Genomic DNA, 22,888 nt, shown 5'->3' with positions numbered 1-22,888 from the left:
TCATCCCTCTTCTCTTTTGTTTACACATGTATTTTAGTTTTATTTATAGATGACACTCCTCCCAACCTTTTGCTTTCACAAGCCGTGGCTAACCGAATCCTCGGGTGCCTTCCAACATTTCACATACCATGAAGGAGTGTCTATTTGCAAAATTAAGTTGCTTACTCGATGAATCGGGGCAAAACATGTGAAGAGAATTATTAGTTAAGGTTAATTAATTGGGGCTGGGAACCCCGTTGCCAGCTCTTTTTGCAAAATTATTGGATAAGCGGATGAGCCACTAGTCCATTGGTGAAAGCTGCCCAACAAGATTGGAAGATAAAACACCACATACTTCCTCATGAGCTATAAAACATTGACACAAATAAGGAGATAATAACTTTTTAATTGTTTAAAGGTAGCACATGAAGTATTTACTTGGAATGGCAGAAAAATACCACATAGTAGGTAGTTATGGTGGACACAAATGGCATAGGTTTTGGCTCAAGGTTTTGGATGCACGAGAAGCATTCCCTCTCGGTACAAGGCTTTGGCTAGCAAGGTTGTTTGAAGCAAACACAAGTATGAACCGGTACAACAAAACTTACATAAGAACATATTGCAAGCATTATAAGACTCTACACTTGTCTTCCTTGTTGCTCAAACACTTTTACCGAGAAAATATCTAGACCTTAGAGAGACCAATCATGCAAACCAAATTTCAACAAGCTCTACGGTAGTTCTCCACTAATAGGTTTAAACTACATGATGCAAGAGCTTAAACATGGTCTACTTGAGAGCTCAAAAAAATTGCCAAGTATCAAATTATTCAAGACAATATGAAGCATTTTCTGTTTCCATCCAAATAACAATAAGTGCTGCGGCTTTCAGCTTTCGCCATGAATATTAAAGTAAATTAAGAACACAAGTGTTCAAATGAAAAAGCGGAGCGTGTCTCTCTCCCACACAAGGATTGCTAGGATCCGAATTTATTCTAACACAAACAAAAATAAAAACACACAGACGCTCCAAGTAAAGCACATAAGATGTAACGGAATAAAAATATAGTTTCACTAGAGGTGACCTGATAAGTTGTTGATGAAGAAGGGGATGCCTTGGGCATCCCCAAGCTTAGACGCTTGAGTCTTCTTAAAATATGCTTGGGTGACCCACGGGGGCATCCCCAAGCTTAGGCTCTTCACTCTTCTTGATCACATTATATCACCCTTCTCTCTTGACCCTTGAAAACTTACGCCACACCAAACTTCTCATAAACTTCATTAGAGGGGTTAGTACTCAAGAAACTTTAATCCACTTTAGTTCTGTAGTGACACATTGCAAGAACTCAATAAAACATTAGCTACAGCTCTCCACGTCTAGAAAGCCTTACTTAAAGTCCACAAGAGACAATGCAAAAAAAAACAGAGACAGAATCTATCAAAACAGAACAACCAGTAAACACGAATTTTTTAGAGGTACTTCCGTTGCTCAAATCAGAAAACTCAAAACTAATGAAAGTTGCGTACATATCTGAGGAACACGCATGAAATTTTGCAGAATTTTTAGAGTCTCCTACAGAGAGATCTACTCAAATTCGTGACAGCTAAAAATCTGTTTCTGCGCAGAAATCCAAATCTAGTATCAACTTTCTATTAGAGACTTTACTTGGCACAACAATACGATAAAATAAAGATAAGGAGAGGTTGCTACAGTAGTAACAACTTCCAAGACACAACAAAACAGTAGCAAAATAAAAACATGGGTTATCTCCCAAGAAGTGCTTTCTTTATAGCCATTAAGATGGGCTCAGTGATTTTAATGATGCTCACATAAGGATGAGAGTTGAAGCAAAAGAGAGCATCAACAAGCAAATTCAAAACACATTTAAGTCTAACCCACTTCCTATGCATAGGAATCTTGTACACAAATAAATTCATGAAGAACAAAGTGACAAGCATAGGAAGATTAAACAAGAGTAACTTCAAAAGTTTCAGCATATAGAGAGGTGTTTTAGTACCATGCAAATTTCTACAACCATATTTTCCTCTCTCATAATAATTTGCAGTAGCTTCATGAATAAACTCAACAATATAACTATCACATAAAGCATGTTTTTCATGATCCATAAACACATAACTTTTATCAAGCTCAAAAATAATGGAATTAAAACTTTCAAACCCACTTTTATCAATAATATAACAAGATGATTGATCAATCTCAAAAGATATGGGACTCCTAGATAAAGTCAAGACCTCTCCAATCCCATTTTCATTAGTAGTACAATTAATATTATCAAGTAACATAGGACCATCATCTAGAGATTTATCATAAACATTTGCCAAGCAAAACTCTTTAGTACCATGCATTTCGACATCAGGCACAAACAAAGCATTATCATAAAATTTATCAAAATAGCATGGATTATCATGAATAACTGCAGCATAATTATTCTCACAAGTTTTACTCACATGGAATATTTCAAGAGAATCCACAGGAACATAACATTCATCCTCCTTTGGTAAGCATGGAGGACAATCAAATAGTGTAAGAGATAAAGAGTTACTCTCATTAGAAGGTTTGCATGGGTAGCTAATCCATTCTTCCTCCTTTTGTTCATCACTCTCCTCCTCTTTTTCATCCAATGAGCTTTCGGGTTCATCAATTTCTTCTTTCACAGGTCCTCGCAAATTGTGAGTGCATTCTTGTGCATGAATGAGTCTCTCTTTATAATCAATGATATAAGGATTATTGCAGTAACTTTCTATGCAAAAATTAAGGATAGAAGAGACATAATCTTTAAGGTCTTTACAAGCAACACAAGTTTCATAATTTTTAGACATGAAGGATTCTATCTCAGAGGCTCCCATAAATAAGACAAATTGTTCTACCTCTTCGAACCCAAGATGAATATAGTTATTCCAATTATAGTTCATAATTAAACTTCCTCACTAAAGACACATTGGAATTTAAGATGTTTAGTATCCTGTTTAGAGCAACAGTTTATATCATGGCGTTTAAGCAAGATTTTAGCAATTGTATTCAATTTTTCTATCACAGCACTCATGATTTTACCCTTTCTTGATTCTCTATAATTCATATATAATTCAATAAGCTCCAAATAGGTTGTGGGTTCTTCCATAGCAACAGTTTTTAATTTTTCGGTTTTTCAAATTTTTATGGATTTTCGAGTATATAGGGAAAATAAAACAAGACAAAAACAAACTAGACAAAAGTAAACTAAGCAAAATAATACTAGACAGAAATAAACTAAGCACAAATAAGCTAGACAAAAGTAAACTAAGCAAAACAAAATAAAATAAAACAGAGAGAGAGGTAGAGTGTACTCCCCAGGTGAACTTATGAGTAGAGCTATGCCTCCCCGGTAACGGCGCCAGAAAATAGTCTTGATGACCCACAAGTATAGGGGATCGCAACAGTTTTCGAGGGAAGTAAAACCCAAATTTATTGATTCGACACAAGGGGAGACAAAGAATACTTATAAGCCTTAACAACTGAGTTGTCAATTCAGCTGCACCTGGAAAAGCACTAGTAACAGGGGTGATGTGAAAGCAGCGAGTAATATGAGAGCAATAGTAACGATAACACAGCAGCAGTAGCAGTAACACAGAGGTAATGGCACCAGAAAATAGTTAATACTACTTCTAATGACATATAGGACCGAGTGAATATTCGATGATGAAAGATGGACCGGGGTTCCCAGCTATCTACACTAGTGGTAACTCTCTAATAACAAGTGACAGGTGTGGGTGAACAAATTACAGTTGGCCAATTGATAGGATTGAAATAGCATTAAGACAGAACATCAAGTTTACTAATCATGTAGGCATGTTTTCCATATATAGTCATACGTGCTCGCAATGAGAAACGTGCATAACATCTTTTGTCCTACCAGCCGGTGGCAGCCGGGCCTCAAGGGAATCTACTGGTAATTAAGGTACTCTTTTTAATAGAACACCTGAGCAAAGCATTAACACTTGGTGAAAACATGTGATCCTCATATCTAAGCCATCCCCTCCAGTTATCCCGATTCTTTGTCACTCCGGGGCCTCGGGTTCCGGACATAGACATGTGCAAACAACTTGTAGATACAATCTAAGCAATAATTATAGAGCTTAAATCTAAGATCATGCCACTCGTGCACTAGTGACAAGCATTAAACACAACAAGATTGCAGCAACAATAACTTCACAAACTTTATAGATAGACTGATCATAATGTAACAATTCATCGGATCCCAACAAACACAACACCGATTACATCAGATGGATCTCAATCATGTAAGGCAGCTCATTAGATCATTGTATTGAAGTGCATGGGAGAGAGAGTACCAACTAGCTACTGCTAGAACCCGTAGTCCATGGGGGAACTACTCACGGAGCATGATGGAGGCGGTGGCGTCGATGGAGAAGCCTTCCGGGGGACTTCCCCGTCTCGGCGGCGTGCTGGAACAGAGATTCTGTCCCCCGAAATGGAGTTTCGCGATGGCGGCGGCGCCCCTGGAGTCTTTCTGGAATATGATTAATTGTTGTAGGGTTTTCGCGCCGCGAGGAATATATAGGCGAAAGGGCAGCGTCAGAGGGGTCCCGAGGGGCCCACCCCATACCTGGGCACGCCCCCCTCCTTGGCCGCGCCGCCAGGTGGTGTGGGGCCCCCTGACCCCTCTCCGTCTCTCCTTCGGTGTTCTGGGTCCGTCTCGGTAAAATAGGAGGTTTGGCTTTTATTTCGTCGAATTCCGAGAATATTGCCCGAACAGCTTTTCTGGAACCAAAAACAGCAGAAAACAGGAACTGACACCCTGGCATCTCGTTAATAGGTTAGTGCCGGAAAATGCATAAAATCATTATAAAGTGTGAGCGAAACATGTAGGTATTGTCATAAAACTAGCATGGAACATCAGAAATTATAGATACGTTGGAGACGTATCAACGGCGGCGACTACACGGCCTTCTACCGCTATTTCGGCATGTAGAAGACCGTTATTAATTTTAGTTTATGTTTCCATCTGGCCGAATTATATATATGTACGAACTCGCCTATATATGTTAAATATCTTTAAATTTCGTTTATGTTGAACGAATTTCACCTTGTTTTGTCTAAATTCGTCGTTATTTGCCAACAAAATTCATCCATCCTGAGCTCGCCGCTGGAAAAATGGATCTCCTCAGGCTAAAAATTACATCCATCCAATGTAAATAGCGCCGGATTTCGGGCGTGGGGAGTCCAACGGCTGGAGATGCTCTTAGTTAGAAGAGATTGATTCTATGCATGGCTTTACTTGGTTGGAAAAGACGAACGGACGAGATGCCAACGGCAACAGAACGAGGATGCCATGATTCCGTAAATTTTCAGTTCGATCGGCCGGACTTTCTATACCCAAACCAAACCCCCAGACTTTTCGCTTTCCGATTTTCTCCCTCTCCCCCGATTGTGAGAGGCGCGCTAGCAGCAAAGCAGCAAACCCACGAATTGTCAAATCCTCCTCGTTCTTGCTGCGACTTGCGACCTCCTCTGTTTCTCCTCCTGGTTCTCCAAGAAACCGACACGGCGACGGCCGCATCAAGGCGCCGCCTCCTCGGCTTCCTCTCCCTTTCCCCCACTCTATAACACGTCGCCTCGGCCGCCACTTCCCCTCTCTTCCTCGATCACTTCGCTCGCGGCGCGCGCTTTTCCTCTCCGCCGGTGCCTGCATAGTAGGTTTGAGGACAGGTGCGTTTCTTGCAATTCGCCATGCTGATTTCCCTTGTTTTCTTCCATCGGGCCTAGGTGCATGAGTGCATCTGCTTTTTACTATGTGAACGTGATGGTTGGCCGTTGACAACGACTGTAGATGATCCGGGAATCTTTCCTTTTTAAATCATATTTGGGTGAAAAGACGATTTTTTCTTTCTCTCTTTATGCCAATGGATAGCTGGCCTAGTATCTAGTCCCCTGTCTTGTGATTTTTCCGCTCTAACATAGTTTCACATGGTCTGTTGCCTTTTAGACATGTTATGTTTGTACTATCTTGTCTCGGACAAGAACGATGGAGGAAAATTTTGAGCTGGTTACTTTAGCTCCTGTAGTGAAGGGGTCTACTTGCCTTTTCCATCTTACTCTCTGATAGCATGGATCATACAGTTCAATCTAACTGTTGAATTTTGCCGTTTGCAAATCTGTGAACGCTTGATTTACTCTCTTTACCTCGTCGCCGTCATCTGTTACTGATGGCAAGATATGACCTATCCCACAGGGTTTTGTAGCTCACCAATATAAACAATGGCTCTAGCATCGCCAGTGGAATATGCTGGCACAATCACTTCAACTCAGAGGCACAACAGTCGTTTTGGACTGCCCGGCTGCAATCGCTTGCAATGTATTAGGTATGACAAGAAATCAAGAGCATCCTGTCAGATGGTCGTCAGAGCAATATTCCAGGATCGGCCCCAACTGGACTTCTCAAATCCGAATTGGAAAAAGCAATTCCAAGAGGAATTTGATAGGAGGTTCAGTTTGCCGCATTTGACAGATGTAATTGATGTCGAATCTAGGCCAACGACATTTTCTCTCAAGAGCAGGTGGGATGTGTTGCCTTCCATTTCTTCTACTAATTCATTTTTCTTTATCTATACTGTTGGTGATCGAAACAGATCTCTTTATGATTGCTGTGATGTTTCCCTTGTTCACAACCAGAACTCCTCTAGAGAATGTTAATGGTTCATTGGAAGAATCTTGGAACGGCTATGTTAATGATGACGATAGAGCACTTTTGAAGGTATCGTCCACCATTGAGTGATCAGATTACTAGGCATGGATCAATCTACAGCAATTAGTTCAATACTTTCTGTGGCTATTCAACTATAATTTTACCTTTTAACCTAAACATAGTACGTTCCACTACTTGCACTTCGGCTACACGGTAAGTGTCTATAGTGAATATATAAATATCTTATTACAGATTTGTTGGTTCTTCAGGTTATTAAGTTTGCCTCACCAACATCTGCTGGAGCTGAATGCATTGACCCTGATTGCAGCTGGGTTGAACAATGGTGACAACGCTGCACAAAATAAAGTGTTCACATCTCAAACTCTCTCTAACACAAACTCATTTCTTTTCCAGGGTGCACCGGGCTGGGCCGCGTAAAGAAATATATTTTGAGCCTCAGTGTGTAAAGGCTGGAATTATAACCTGTGGTGGACTTTGCCCTGGTCTCAATGATGTTATCCGGCAGGTAGAATAGAACTTGATGAGTTGATCTCTGACCATCTGTACCGATAAATCTCTTGAAGAAAACACTATTCTCAATTTTGAACTTCAGCGTGCTTGCACTCTTGACTCTTGTAGATTGTGCTTACACTTGAAAAATATGGAGTGAAAAACATTGTTGGGATACAGCATGGTTTCCGTGGATTTTTCGAAGATCATCTATCGGAAGTGCCTGTAAGAATCCTTTGTACATTATGAATTATCTGGAAACAACAACAATCCTGATTGTAAGTCTGGGCTCCTTTACTCCATCCAGCTTAATAGACATGTTGTCCAAAATATCAATCTTGCTGGTGGCAGCTTCTTAGGAGTTTCTCGTGGTGGAGCAAGTATCTCTGACATTGTCAACAGCATCCAGGTATGCATACACAACTCCGGTACTCTGCAAAATATGTTTACTACAAGGTTGTACATAGTCTTATGAACTTGATTTCTGCAAACCTCGTTCAGGCCAGGAGACTTGACATGCTCTTTGTGCTAGGTGGAAATGGAACTCATGCTGGAGCTAATGCTATACATGCCGAGGTATTTAAATCATTTCCTCCTTGCATCAGAACAAGCTATATTAAATTCATAGATTATAATAAAAATATTTTTGCCTCACTCAAACAGAGTAGCCAGGACCGTGGGGTTAGAGGTTAATATAGCACGATGTTGCATACTTACATATGTCTGCTTCTTTTGGCGAAAATTAGTGCCGCAAGAGAAAACTTAAAGTGTCAATTGTGGGCGTCCCAAAAACAATTGATAATGACATACTACTGATGGACAAGACTTTCGGATTCGATACTGCAGTGGAAGCAGCACAAAGAGCTATCAACTCTGCATATATTGAGGTGATTTATTTTTGTAACCTATGAGGCTATCATTCAGACATATCTTTGAGCAACAATATAATATATTCAGTTTGTTGTCACTAAAAAATATACTTGCGGTTAACACTATGTTTAGGCACATTCTGCATTTCATGGCATCGGATTGGTCAAGCTGATGGGAAGAAGCAGCGGCTTTATCACAATGCATGCTTCACTATCAAGTGGGCAAGTCGATATTTGCTTGATACCTGAGGTGTCTACTATTCAACTTCTGATGTGTATGCCCTTCCTATTTACTATTCCCCTGTAGTTAATCTTATCGTGGTAATCCAAATGAAGGTACCATTCACTCTTGACGGACCAAACGGGGTTCTTCGACACCTTGAGCACTTGATACAGACCAAGGGATTTGCTCTGATTTGTGTTGCTGAAGGAGCTGGGCAGGTAAGATTACGTTCACATATAAGGTACATTTTCTTCGGGGACTTCACTGCCAGCATGAGTGATTTAACAAGGATACTGAAGGAGCATGGGCTTGGGTTTACATAAATTTAGAAAAATAATTTTCTATTATATATATCTGTTTCAAGAATTATGTAAAGAGATATTGTGATATGTTTCCAGGAATATTTGCAAAAGTCAAATGCAACCGATGCTTCGGGGAACATGGTTCTTAGTGATATCGGTGTGCACCTTCAACAGAAGGTTTGTCCATTTCATTGAATGTTCTTCTTGGGTGATGTATCTGTTGTAAACGGAACAATTTTTAATTTAAACAATGTCATGCCACAGATCAAGTCTCATTTCAAAGAAATAGGTGTCCACTCTGATGTGAAGTACATTGATCCTACATACATGCTCCGTGCTGTACGTGCCAATGCATCTGATGCCATCCTATGCACGGTGCTTGGCCAAAATGCTGTAAGACACTGGCTTGCTTAGCTCCATGCCTGTCTCATGGCAAGTAATTGTGATTTCTGTTTTCTGAACATTAGTCCCTGATGGAACCTTGCAGGTTCATGGTGCCTTTGCAGGGTTCAGCGGCATCACAACCGGAATATGCAACACACATAATGTGTACTTGCCAATACCGGAAGTCATCAAAACGCCAAGGCTTGTCGACCCGAACAGCAGGATGTGGCACAGGTGCTTGACTTCTACAGGTCAACCTGACTTCCATTGATCTTGACAGCAAAGTTTGTACGGTCTAATGGGAAAAGTACAGATGGTGTATAGCATGATCCATATGATAAGTTCATAACTTGTTTATCTTCCATCAAAGGAGATGATATATCCCAACCTCCCAGGTCATTGAGGTGCAGGATGGCTACAATAATTACCTCACTTATCATTTTTTCTGTAGGTTAGTGATTTATACATCTGTATTATCTCCCATTGGAGTTCTGTTTTTTCTACATACAACATGATTCGTTCCTATTCTGCATGTACTGCAGCACAACCATTTGTGTACGACATACATGAATCTGAAATAATGAACTTTGTCTTATCCAGACCATATTGTAATCATGCACATAAATTTAAAAAATGGCAGGGGGAATCACATTATCAAACAAGTCCATTTGATTTTTCACATATTACGTTCAATTGACAGCAAATCGAACATAAGCATTTGCAGTTTTGCACTGGATCATTACATAACTCAAGAACACTCCCAACTCAGGAAGTGTTGTAAGAACGAACAACAGCAGGGGACATATAAATGAGGAATGCTTCGTGATTAAGACACTATGGTGGCAAAAGTTCGCCAGATGGTAACTTAGTGGCATAGTTCCCCGGATGGTAACTTAGTGGCAAAGTTGCCCAGATGGTAACTTGATACAATAACTGTTTTGAAAGATTTCAACTTGTAACTCTACGAAAAGGAACCATATATGCATTCTGGCACCATCCTCCTATACCCTTTGTAAGATGGAGCCATAGACCTGTTTGTGATGTGGCACCCTAGTGGTTTCGCCTTAGATATGTACTTGTGTACAGCATTTGAACTTGATCAATCTGCAGTTTTCATGATAAGCTCCTTGAGTACATATTTTAGGCCATTCATCTTCTTCTGGGGTCTCTGCAAAACATTTTTTTCATAAAAGGTGAGAATCTTACTGATACAGGATCCCTAGGGTTTGGGGACGGTGTTTGCCTTACCTTCTGAACCTCCGCGATTTTGATTTCAGCATCGTTGAGCTGAGAACCAACTGTTTTCTCAGCAAGTTGGAGAAGCTTTTTGTGTGATGCTTCTGTTGATGCAATCGTAAAGAACATCATGGTTCAGTGGTAATTCAGGTGGCCAACGGTTAGAAAAACGGAGCACTTAAATAGATTTCTTGAGGTGGATGTATGATGAATCGTTCCATTTGCATCTTAACAGTGATAATAAGGGGTTAAAACAATAATTACTTCACTGGTGGATGTTTCTTATAATCATGTGGCACTGCAGATTGGCACTAAACTAATAACGTGTGATTTAACACATTACTCCCTCTATTATCACAAATAAGTGATGTTCTGGACATGCCTTCAGTCAAACTTTTGAAACTTTGACTACATATATCATTTAAATTATTCAGATTGAAAATTCCAAATCATATCTATAGATTTGTCTCAAGTATTTCTAGAATCTATAATTTTTTGGGTTTTTACATATATTAGATTAAAAATTTGTGGTCAAAGTTAGAACTTAAAGACCATGCCAGTGTCCAAAACATCACGAGTATATTAAGCAAGAAAATTCATGAATCATATAATTGAAGTGACCTGATAAATTATGTAACATAGAGTTCTCAGTCAATACTCAGGGTACTCCGATGTAGATAATTCATTGTTCCATATTGACAAAAATTAACATGATTCCACAGTTTTGGAAGTTATTGCGATATCCATTTGCAAATAAATAGTCCAGCAAGTAAATGTTTCTTTGCATTGCTCAAGTGTAAAGGTTGAACTTAAACTTACTTTGCTTGTCAGCTACTCCCTTAAGTTCTGTGTGATAGGCTTCAAAGTTCGAGAGAGAGTTCTTGCAATCGAGCAACTGCTGATTTACCTCCTCCTTGAACTTCTCATGAAGAACCCTTAACTGTTCTTGTTGCTCTAAAATCAGAAGACATAGAGGGCCAGATAATATTATATAAGTTGAGTAGTTAACACTATTCAAGAGATTGCATCAGACATGCATGAAAACAGATCAAGTATATGGATTCACAAAGGAATCTTGTCACAAGTGTGGCTGCGAACCAACAGGCAACAGGTGACTAACTTAGTCAGTCAAACCTGCCTAAGCTGTGGTGTGGCAAAGTGTGGCATGTTTAGTATGCCAACCAAACAGGTTCCAAGCCTCTATATATGCATATACAGTAGAGTCCAAAGACTGATGGATAATGAATACAGAAGAATCAAACAATATTGGATAGCTGCAGACAGATTAAAAAAATACTGTATTAGATTTTCTTGAATTAATATTTCATGAAAATGATTTTATACTTCAGTGTTAAGATGGTGAAATAGATTCAACAACAACAATTTTATGATCTGACATTTTTAACCTATTTAACCTTAGATTTGTTGGGTGTCTTGTATATGCATCCTACATTCAGCTTGTTACATGTTCTTTTGAATCTTAGGGTATGTAGCACCTACATAACATTCTGGAATCAGATCATAACTAGCTTTATGTGGTTATCGCTGCTACTTAAACCTAATTTCTCTAGATTCCAAACATTTTACAATTCTACGTTGAAGTATAATATTCTGCAAATTGCTTGAGCTGAATAATCCAAATTCGTCAAGTATGTGGCACCATGGATGAGAACACTTGTACATCCCATCTGTATAGATCAACTGCTTTCTGAATGGACTCTAATGGATCCAGTTGTCATAAAACCACGTTTCAGAGTAACATACCCCAAACCTAATGTCTGCATTAAATAACATAAGCTGTACCTTCAAATATTGATTCTAGTCGCCTCCTTTTAGATTTTCCTGCGTTTACCAGCTTATCCCTGAAAGCGTAGTTAAATGCCATGCATCAAATAAAGTTGCAACTCTAGTATATGTAGTACTGCTGTAACAAGCCTATATACAATTCGGTGTGTATAAGCGGATAGATGTAGTTTCTTAGTAACATTGGCAAAGGCCTTACAAATCATCCTGCATCTGCACCTCAACCCCCTGGAGATGCTGGCTTATTATCTCTCCAGTAGATGCCAGTATCTCATTACTTTTATTGCTTGTCTCAAACTTGATCTTGGTTTGGAACCTTCCCAGCACCACCAGTAACTGATCAAAAGCCCTGGTTGCAATCGAGAAATTAACTTGGACCAGCCAACAGTCAGATATGTATTTATTAATAAAACTTAAGACAAACCTGGATAGGTAGTCATCTGGGCATTGTACTGGTTCTTTGTCTGACATTGTAGTTTCTTGTGTTCCTGAATAAATTTGTAAGGATGTATTAGTGACGAACTGCAACCTTTAAATTAACGCAAGAAGGTAAGCAACTTTACCAGAAGTGGCAAAAGGAATAGGCGAAGGTAAGCGCCTTTTGCCTCTTTTACCCTCTTTTAAAAGTGATTCCTTATCCAGATTTTCAGGGGAGATTTATCAGGCATGTCTATGTCTGAAAGCCATTTGCGAGATTTATATCCTGCAGACGAAGAACTAATGAAATAAGTACCACAACACAAACTTTTGGATATATGACATACTGTAGTTTACACATCTCAAACGACATGTAATGGGAAGAGTTTTGCTCATGTTACTTGTTTCTAAAACTTAAGTGGTCAGATAACTAAATTAAAGCAATTAGCAAACAATACTAGTGAAACACATTTGAAGTAGCATGCATGCACATGACAAAATATGCCACATGTTGCTTCTGTTCCATCTGAATGCCTTTCATGAGCAAGCAATTCATACATATAGCAAAAAGTGTGTGTAGGTTGTTAGCACATCAGCAAGTCAATGCATTATGTTTGGAGAGCCTTAACCCAAAAGCCACGGTAGGACTATTGGAGGCTCTGACACAGATACTGATGCTATATTCAAATACAGCTGATGCAACAGTAGCACTATTGGAAGCTCAGACTCCTATTGTCTGACCTTTTTATTGTATAGGGAAAGGACGGGAGCTCTGCCAAAACTATTTAACTGGTAATAGATACATATAGAAACCGTTCAATTTATATGTGTATATACGTTGAGAAGAAAGTGTTTTCTAAAAGACTATTATCCTAGTGCCAAACAGGTGGAGTAGCACTCTGAAAGGTAAGAATCAACTTTGGTTCTATAAATGTAGCACTATATAAAAGAGGAACAAAACATACTCTAGAAAACTATTGTTTTGTCTGTACAAAGTGTATGGAATATAGGGTATCAGACCTTTCCGAAAGCTTGGAACAGAAATTTGATCCCCTTCATCTTCAGTTAGTGAAATGGGTGAAGTATATGGTTGTTTTTTGTTCTCTCTTTCTTCTGGAGAATCAGGAGATTCACTGCTAGGTACCTCATCAGTTTTATCCATTCCATCCTGGAAATCAGTAATTCATTAATGACTGACAACAGATAGAATTACTCTGTTAATCTGTTACAGAGTACAAATAAATTAAATTTCCTATGGCTGGGGAATGCTTAAGAGATTTGAAACCTACCAATTGCTCAGACTCTGGATCTGAAGCATAGGAACTTGATCTTGACCTGTTCACTCTTCTTGGATATTTGGGGCTGTATGTGTCATCATCTAGCATTTTACTTCTTTGGTGGTTGCCATTTACATCATTTGCAAAAGTAGGACTTGCAAAATCATCTCGCATGTCTCTGAATCTGTCTGCCAATGGACTGGCAAACATCTCTCCAGCTTTACCATTTATCTGGGGACTTGCATCATGATCCCATGGGTACGTTTTTGGTTCAGGACTAGCAGCACCAGACACTGGCGAGTTAAAATTATTTCCACCTGCTGTATGTGCCTGAGGGTTTCTATCTGAAGCTTTCTTGAAATTAGAATTCTCCTTCCGGTGCAGTGATGAAGAATAATTTTCCTTGCTCTTTGATGAAATATTCTGAGAAGAGACCTTATCCTCACCCTCATTGAGTTTCGTGGCTAGCAACGTTTCTGAGAATTGCATCTTCCTTGGCCCAACTTTAGCTCTTCCCTTCAACTGTTTCTCCCTTGTAGCTCTTCCCTTCAACTGTTTCTCCCTTGTAGGGCTTCTTGAACGGCTCTCAGCAGTTTTTCCAGTTCGGGACAAAGAAGAAAAGGAGGCGGTTTTCTCTCCCTTATTCTCTGATGGTGCATTTCTAGTAGGTAACTGCCCTTCCCCATCATCTTGTGTGGTCTTGTCGGAAATCCTGTCAGAACATTGGATCTTCTTAAGCTCTGCTTTAGCCTTCCTACTAGAGCTTCTAAGATTTCTCAAGCAGGCAGAGTTGCCATTTGTAGTTTTCTCCACTGTTTTGGGTGTGCATTTCTCATTGAAAACAAACACATTGTCCAGTTTTTTCTGCTTGGGTGCAGAACGTGAAGTACACAATGGTTTCTTTGCACTCTGGCTCTTATCCTGCTGCTTGGAGGTTGCTGGTGCAGGTTTCCGGAGCCCCAAGGTGCGAGTAACATGCCTTATTTCAACTACTTGTGGAGTATGAGAATCTGACTCAATTGGATCAGAGGATGGTTTACTCTTCATATAGCTAGCTGTTTGACAGTTCAGCAGATCAGGTGTCTTGATATTATCAGGAAGAGGTGATGTGTTAACTTTCTTGTTCCCTGGAGATGGGACATTGGTGGTTTGCATTTTAGGTTGGTCAGGTGTATCAATGTCTTCAGAGTTTGGTGAAGTAACAGCCTGCTTGGTTTGTGCAGTACCACCAAGGATCTCCCACAGCTTCATCCTGAGCACTTCACTGTTAGGCTTGGTTTTATCTGCAGAATCTACTAGACGCTTTCCTTCTGAACTCACAAAGGGTGCCTTTTCTGGTTGATCAAGCTGGCTGCCTTGTTCTTTTCTTGTTCCAAAGGAAAAGGTTCCTGTCTGCTCATGTTGTGATAGAGAAACCTTAACAGGGATGGCTTCAGGTGCCTCTGTAGCAGATCCACCATGGTTTGCAGCTTCTTGTGAGACCTGGAGTGGAGCATTGCAGCCTTTAGGGGGTCTAGATCTTCCATCAGTTGCCTGAGACAAGTTCCTCTCGAACTCAGGGGCAGGGGCAGTAGCAGCATCTCTGCCTCTTGATACAGAACCTGCCCTTGAAATTGGGATGCCAATTGAGACCTTAGGAAATTTACCAGATGGATACTGGTTGCTGGCCAAACTCCAGTAATCGCTTGATGTAGCCTAGACAAATCATAGTGCACGGGTTGTTAAATACTAGTACTAGTATACTGCTGTTGAAGAACAGCTGAACCTGAAACAGGATGTACATCCTATACAATTTAGCACAGGAATTGCTACTCACTTTCTGGATGTTTGGCAGCTCGACTTCCATTGTTGCAGCTTGTGAGATAATAATATACCAAATTAACTTGAACTGAAGCTGATAAACAAGAGAGAATAAGTGTATTAAAGAAAGTTCCACCAACGTTAAAGCATCTTTTAAGATGAAATAAGCTTCACACACAGATGTATAAACACAACACTTGCAAAGATGTATCACCTAGAAAACATTGTGTAGGCATAAAAAATGGTGGCATTGCAGAGTTGGCATAGAATGAAGGACTAGTACTGATCCTTAAATATATGATCAAAACAAAGTAGGAGGTCATATCGTTTATGGAAATACAGCATGTCAGGCTATGAGCCATTCGTGAGAGAGAAATTCGAAATGAATAGTAGCACAGAAGTGCAATAAAATTCTTGGCACGTGTAACTGATATGCCAAGTCGTAATTTCTATGGTGACTGAAATTACAGAATACCAAAAATACAGTACATACTAATAGAATACCTGATTTTAAGTGGGAAATGCAGTACATACTTGAGGCACTAATAGAATACCTAGCAGGTCGAATTAGCCTAGTTGTAGAAATACTAGGATCAGCCCCTCCTAAACACATGCATTAAATTAGTGAACGTAACAGGTGCAACTATATCCTAGAGTACCAGAGTAAACGTGGTCTCGGCATTCAGAGATCGTTTTCCACGAAGTAAACTAGCTTAACTCGCCGTAATACGGAGATGACAATACTGGCACGTCGTGAATTAGTAACACTTGCGGCAGCTAATCACATGTTCAAAACACAAAAAAGCATTACAGCAAAGAGATCCATGAAGGGAAGCGGGGATCTGACGGAAACCGAGCAAACCCCAGCGGGATCAGAGGTCATGGGCAGATATTTGCCACAACAAGCGCGCAATCGAGGTGAACCCCTCTATAACGAATCGACTAGCAAACGCACAGGCGAGCATCGAATTCCAACCTTTAAACCTAACTAAAACGCCGCGGTGGGGAACCATGATGCGCGAATCGAGCGAGCCAATCAAAAGGGAAATCCGGAGGAGTCGGTACCTAGGTTTAAGGATCACCGGAGAAGTCCTGACGGTCCGGTTCGCCCCCGCCGCGACGCGTCCGGTGAATCTACCACGAACGAACCGCGGCGAGTTGAGTTGATCCGCGGAGAACTCCTCCCAACGCCGCGCCGCGCCGTCCCGAGCCGAGCCAAGCTGATCCAAAGACGAAGAGGAGGCGAGATCATCAGACACGGGGAAGTAGAAGAAACTGAGCGGGAGCGAACGAGCGGGGAATAGAGGGGTTCATGTGGATCTGGTAGGCTGGTACCGACGGTGGAGGCGGAGGAGAAGCTCACCTTCGCCGCCCCTCGCCGGCGTTGCGTTGCGTCGCCCGGTGGCCGCGCGCTCCGCTCAGGGCCTTTGGGATTTCAAAACTGCGGAGCGGAAAGGGGAAGCGGAGCGGTGATATGAAAAGGGAGGTCTCTCTCGGGGACGGGCGGGGGTTTCGAAATTTTGGTCACACGGCTGATGCGTGAAGGCTGTGTCCTGTGTCACCAACATGTGGGACACACTTGCGTTGCGTGGCCGAAATGAAAGGAGCGAGTATTTCGTGGGGAGCAAAAGGTTGTGTTTGGTTTGGTTACCCAGTCAGTAGCCCCGCTAAAAAGTTAGGGCACGGTTTGTTATTGGATCGCATTGGTCCAGTATTTTTTCGTGCCCTTTGGTTACCTGACCGAGCCCGCGTTTTTGCACAAACCGCTTCTCAAAACATTCTCGGATTAGGTTTGTAGGAATGGCCGGTTCGATCATTTCTTGCGAGTCACGCCCGTTCTCGAGAACGTCGCGTTCCCGCAGAGCCACCGCGGGAGATGGCGCGAGCTCTCGCGGGACGGCGAAATCTTGGTGGGATGAATTCGGTCACCGCGCTTGAAATTTCGTCACCGTATATAGGGGCGGCTCTCTCACCGCCAAATCCAAATCCCCCATTTCGAGCTCATCCACCCTTCCCGATCTAGTGACATGGTCGGCTCTTCCTCACCCGCATGGTCGGCGAGGCTTGCGGCGGCGACGGTGGCTGTGGCGGCGGCTACTGGCCGCGGAATCGTCTTCTTCCTCTGCTTCGATGACTTTCATTGTGGTAAGCTTCTGTAAACCCTAGCCTTAGATCTAGATCTTCTGGGTACACACAGGTGTCTGAACAAATCCATTGTAGGACATTCCTTGGTCTCCGGTTAAGGTTGTCCAGGTTGCATCTAACTCTACCACTGGGACACTGGTGTTGCCTGCATCTTCGCCAGGGTCCCCTGCTTCCTGGACGTCGGTGCTGCATGTGGCTCCTCTAACTGTAAGGCCGCTCTTACTTTTATCGCTCTTCATTAATGTGGTACTCCTTAAGGATGTGGATGTGGTAGTGGTAGTTCATTGATCTGCTAGTGGTACTGCTTAAGGATGTGGATGTGGTAGTGGTAGTTCATTGATCTGCTAGTGTTTGTCATGTAGGCGATCATACCATTGGGCTCTCCTGATCTTTCTGCTCCTACTTTCAATCCTGAGAAATGTCTGATTTCAAACAAACCAGCCATGGTTTGGAAACCGGAACTTTCAGAGTTTGTGCTCAACCGGTTGGTTCAGCTCGTCCGTAGCGACGTCTGTTTCAACATGGGATTTAAAGAGCAGCAGATGAAGAAGGTAGATGCTGATGTTCTTGCATTCGCTGGCATACATTTGACCACTCTTCAGCTCTACAACCACATCAGAAGCTGGAGGACCAAGTGGAGCTTCATACTGAAGATGAAAACAGATCGCATTCTGGACTGGAGCGAAGATGGTTACTGCTTCTATGTTGCTGATGAAGATACGGCGGACGAGTACATTCAAGTAGTAAGCCTCATTGAGTTCCTTCATAGATCTGTATGTGAATGTCGTCCGCACTAACAGTTCTTCCTTGTGGATTGCAGCGCTACCCGAGGCATCGCCCTTACGTCGGGACACCGATCACGAACTATGCTCAGATGAAGATGATCTTCACGGCCCGGTTTCTCTGCAGGGCGCAGCTATTTCCAACCTAACTTGCTGGTTCGGGCTATCAACTTCATTGCAGACAATGAAGAACGGTATGCCGAGTACCGTAAGCTGCAGCCGCCAGAGAGGAGGAGCTGGCTTAGGACCTGGCTTCGCAAGCAGTTTCCTGCTTAGTGCTTCTGCATCCTTGGTCATGATCTACTCATTTTGGGAGGTGGTCTCGTATCCCTCCATTAGCTAGGACTTGCTTAAAACTAATCCCCGGTCTGTAATGATAAACTTGTTCGAGGTGGTATATACTAACCCCTCGTGTGATGAACCTACGATGCATCACGAAGTATAGTTGGTTCGCTTGTGATGCATCGCCCACTAAGTAGTTGTTGTGTATTACCAACACCTTTTGTGATGAAATGAATCTGTTGTGTGTTGTAATTCAGTTATTAGCAGTGTTGGGTAACCTGATCACTCTAAGGGGAGGGGTTGCCACAGCTCGCCCCTATCTGCAACCAAACATCGTGTGGGCTGTACGCAGTCACCCAAACCATGGGGCCTGGCTTCCCTATCCGGCTCAGAAAAGGCCGTCCAGGCTACCAAACGACCCGCGTTTCATGCCCCATGGCCCTTCGCGACGCGCAGGGAGGTCCATCTCGTTGGCGCAGTGGTGCAGGAATCCCATGCAGGCTACCAAACGCGCCCTTACTAGCTACCCATCAACTTCTTGTCATCATTTGATTTGTGGTAATAATTTGGATCCCATTTACTCACAGATTTTTGCTAAATAATTGGTTAAATTTAATCAATGTGTTCTACCTACGGTCAGGAAGCTAGTAGATCACTGTTTTTGTTGATGTGGCATTACATTGATCCCACATGTCTGGCCCCATCCATAAACTATTTTCAAATAATAACAAAAACAAAAGGGTTAAGTTCGACAAGGCAGCCACTGTCCCCTTCACTCGCTGTCTAGCTCGAACCCCACCCTGACCCGACCCCATAAAATCCGCCGTCGGTCTTGAAACACATCGGTGTTTTCTCGCCCAGTTTCCCTAGCATGGAAGCTCCATTAAAGCATGATAGACGGCCCTCGATGTTTTTAAACGGCGAGGCACACCTGTAATTATTGCGCTCACACTATCACGACAAAGAAAGAAGCCATCGGAGACAACTGCGTCGGGGAACCTACAGATCCGACGGGTTTTTTCATGGCGCATCACTATCCGCCGCCCCTCAAGTACGTGGCACTAAGATTGAAATGTCATAGTACATGAATAGACGACACAACATTTACTATCTTGATAGGGATAAGTGCAACACAAATCATTTGGCGTAATTAAGTTTCTCATTAGCATCACGAAACACTTAATTGCAATTAAGGGTAACAAATCCATAGTTACTTACAGTCAAAACATAATTTCATTTCACTTAATATATAAAATTCCATCCACATTCATTATCTTTGTGATATAAATGTTAGCGCCCACTCAATCTTAACCCATCACTCGGCCTAGGTTCGGATGTTTATTCGCATACCGCCTAGCTACAAGTGATAGCCCACTCCATCCCAAAATCCCGAACTAAAGAGAGGAGGGAAACTCTCCCTTGTAAGCTGGTCGTAGCCTCTTACCCTAGGCGAGATGAGACTAAACTTGAGCAGCTTCACCAGCCTACAGCAACCCTAACATCCTATCCCCATGAGAAGCCCCTCAGGAAGGTATGGCGATGCTGGCTCTGATACCAGATGTTAGCGTCCGCTCAATCTTAATTTTTTTAACCCATCACTCGGCCTAGGTTCGGACATTTGTTCGCATAAGGTCCATCTATTAGTGAGATCCCACTCCATCCCAAAAGCTCATACTAAATAGAGGAGAGAAACTCTCCCTTGTAAGCCAGTCGTAGCCTCTTCCCCTAAGCGAGGTGGGACTAAACTTGAGCAGCTTCACCAGCCTACATCAACCCTAACAACAAAATTCCATTACATATGGATGTCATTGCTAACGAACTACTACAAAAAGAATAAAAAAAGAACTCCTAGATGTGAACACATCTAAAAGAACATGGAGCCCCCATTTGGTTTTGTTAATTGATGATATTTTCTATAGACTAACATTGCATTGAGTTTCTCTTATAAGTTTTGTCCATGGGTGATGCTTGAACCATATGTTGGTTTCAAGGTTGCAAAAAGAAGCAAATGAAGAAGATCAAATTACAAGTATGTCTTGAAGAAGAAGACGGGGTGATGGTTGTAAAATACGCCACGTTTTCTCACGTTTAAACCTTTAGCTAAGTCAATAAATTGACTAAGTTTACCTCTAAAATATTTGTTAATGATTATTTAATGCAAATATGTGCAATCTCTTCTATCTTTGAATGGTGTGCAAGAAATCACGTCAGAATGACAAATGGACATGTAATTACTGAAGAAAATCACGTCAAGAGTGTAGAAAAGTTGACTAGGCTCAAAGAGACGGTTCTATGAACTTTAACGGGCATCGGTGCGGGCAAGCCCCGCATGTACCATGTGTCCATACTGTGTGTCGTATCCTTCCCGAGCTCAAACCCTATAAGTTCTGTGAAGGACTCGACGCCAAAGGGAGAGCAATTCGTCGCTAAACAGAGCCGCCATCCATCAGATCCATCTACACCACACCGAAGGAGATCCACTACCATAGTTCATCCATTCCATCTCCAATATCCTCCATAGCCATAGCCATCACCATTGTAATATAGATCTCCTTGAGAATTAGCGACCATTGTAAGAATATTGTGATTTCAATCACAGTATTTGCCACAATGATTTCTATCTTTGTTATGGATCTTGATATTATGTGTGAGTAGTCCTCACGGGCTGCGGGTTGGGGTGAATCCTCGCAACGTTTATGCGCATCTAATCTTATAATATGTGTAAGGATTGAATAGGAGTTTTGCAATCTTGTATCCTTGTCTCTCGGCCTTGATTCGATGATCTGCAGGTACCCAGGTCAATCGGATCGATCAAGGGAAGAGGTGGGATGAATGGAGAATGGCGTGCTACCGCAAAACCTCAGTGACAGAAAGGGGGAAGAAACGATACATATTTAATGATTCATTCGGGATCACGGCACAATCATCTATCTTAATGCCTTGGTCTGTATTCATATGCTTTATAACTGTTGTTACTCGCGGCTGTGGAAACAGTGGTTGGACCAAGAGACTCTTGGCACCTCTGCCTTTAGGGGCAAGAGTATTTACGGATGTGCTGCTCACAATTCTATTATCTCTATTTAATTTGTTACACATTTGAGCTTCAATTATATATGTATGCATAGCTGCAGGAGAAACCTTAACCCTGGCCTAGTTTCCATCACTGAACACAACCCCTTTAAAAGTAAAATAGATAGGTCCGGTAAACATAAAATCAAATTAACTAGCAAGTCTTGTAGACGTTTCCTTTACTCCATTTTAGTAGTGCTTCCCAAGGTTCGATTAAACCTAGGTCTACTAGGGAAAAAGCTTATCATACTACAATCCATAATCCAGATTGAAGGTATCAACCCTTTTTCTGGCGCCGTTGCCGGGGAAGCAATTTTTCTATTCCTGTAAGGTTACTAGAGACCTTGTTAGTCAATTTTATTTTTGTTTTAAGTTTTTATTTACTGTTATTAGTTTATTGTTTTATTCTCTATTTGAAAACCCCAAAAAATCATTTACTTGTTCTTTTACAATCATAGGAGAAATTACCAAAAATATAATCACCATGGCACAAACGAATCTTGGGAATATGCTATCCCCAATGATGATTTTATTCGTGCACCCATAACTCAAATTAAGCCTAACCTTTTGAGTTTAGTTCAGCAGAACCAATTTGGAGGCTCAGCTGCTGAGGACTCAGGTATGCACTTGAATACATTTACTGAAATATGTCACGTGATGCGCATTAAAGATGTTGACCCTAATGCGGTAAAATTACGGTTGTTTCCTTTTTTACTAAGAGGAAAAGCAAAAGACTGGTTGCTAGCTTTGCCTAAAGGCACTATTACTTCATAGGATGAATGTACTATTCATAATTAAGTTTTTCCCACTAGCAAAGACTATGCAGTTGCGTTGTAACATTACAGGTTTTAGACAAGAAGACCGCGAGCCACTAGTGCTTGCATGGGAAAGGATGAAAGAAGCCACCATGAACTGTCCAAGTCATGGAATGGATGACTGGTTAGTTTTGCACTTATTTTATAATGTCATTAACCCAATGTCAAAGTCTATGCTTGATATTGCAGCTGGAGGAACATTCATGAGCAAGCCGGTTGAACTGGCAAGAAGACTTCTAGATGATATGCAGAGCAACCATGCCCAATAGCATGTCGAAAGATCCTCCTCAAG

General features: G+C 41.6%; 1 protein-coding gene and 1 pseudogene across 1 annotated transcript; one reads left to right on the top strand and one right to left on the bottom strand.

Annotated features, from left to right (window-relative positions):
- The first annotated feature begins 5,373 nt into the window (after positions 1-5,373).
- On the top strand, positions 5,374-9,569 carry LOC124705645 (ATP-dependent 6-phosphofructokinase 5, chloroplastic-like). The gene is made up of 14 exons (XM_047237353.1): positions 5,374-5,706; positions 6,230-6,554; positions 6,670-6,751; positions 6,952-7,025; positions 7,097-7,208; positions 7,322-7,417; positions 7,500-7,601; positions 7,694-7,768; positions 7,939-8,079; positions 8,195-8,311; positions 8,398-8,502; positions 8,683-8,763; positions 8,851-8,979; positions 9,074-9,569. The coding sequence occupies exons 2-14, from the start codon at positions 6,256-6,258 to the stop codon at positions 9,239-9,241; spliced, it is 1,581 nt and encodes a 526-aa protein (XP_047093309.1). The 5' UTR covers positions 5,374-5,706; positions 6,230-6,255; the 3' UTR covers positions 9,242-9,569.
- Positions 9,570-10,069: 500 nt separating this feature from the next.
- LOC124706005 lies at positions 10,070-15,549 on the bottom strand (annotated as a pseudogene).
- Between the last annotated feature and the right edge of the window lie 7,339 nt (positions 15,550-22,888).

Source organism: Lolium rigidum, chromosome 4 (genome assembly GCF_022539505.1).
Source record: "Lolium rigidum isolate FL_2022 chromosome 4, APGP_CSIRO_Lrig_0.1, whole genome shotgun sequence".
In the NCBI taxonomy this organism is placed as follows: Eukaryota; Viridiplantae; Streptophyta; class Magnoliopsida; order Poales; family Poaceae; genus Lolium; species Lolium rigidum.
The sequence above is the reverse complement of the archived record's forward strand: the minus strand, read 5'-3'. Positions and strand labels throughout refer to the sequence as shown.

What these genes read in the sequence shown, in the direction of transcription:
- LOC124705645 (XM_047237353.1), top strand. Translation starts at nt 6,256, where the DNA reads ATGGCTCTAGCATCGCCAGTGGAATATGCTGGCACAATCACTTCAACT. An exon ending in CTAATGCTATACATGCCGAG is followed by an intron (nt 7,769 to 7,938) that starts GTATTTAAATCA and finishes GGCGAAAATTAG; the next exon opens with TGCCGCAAGAGAAAACTTAA. An exon ending in ATATTTGCTTGATACCTGAG is followed by an intron (nt 8,312 to 8,397) that starts GTGTCTACTATT and finishes ATCCAAATGAAG; the next exon opens with GTACCATTCACTCTTGACGG.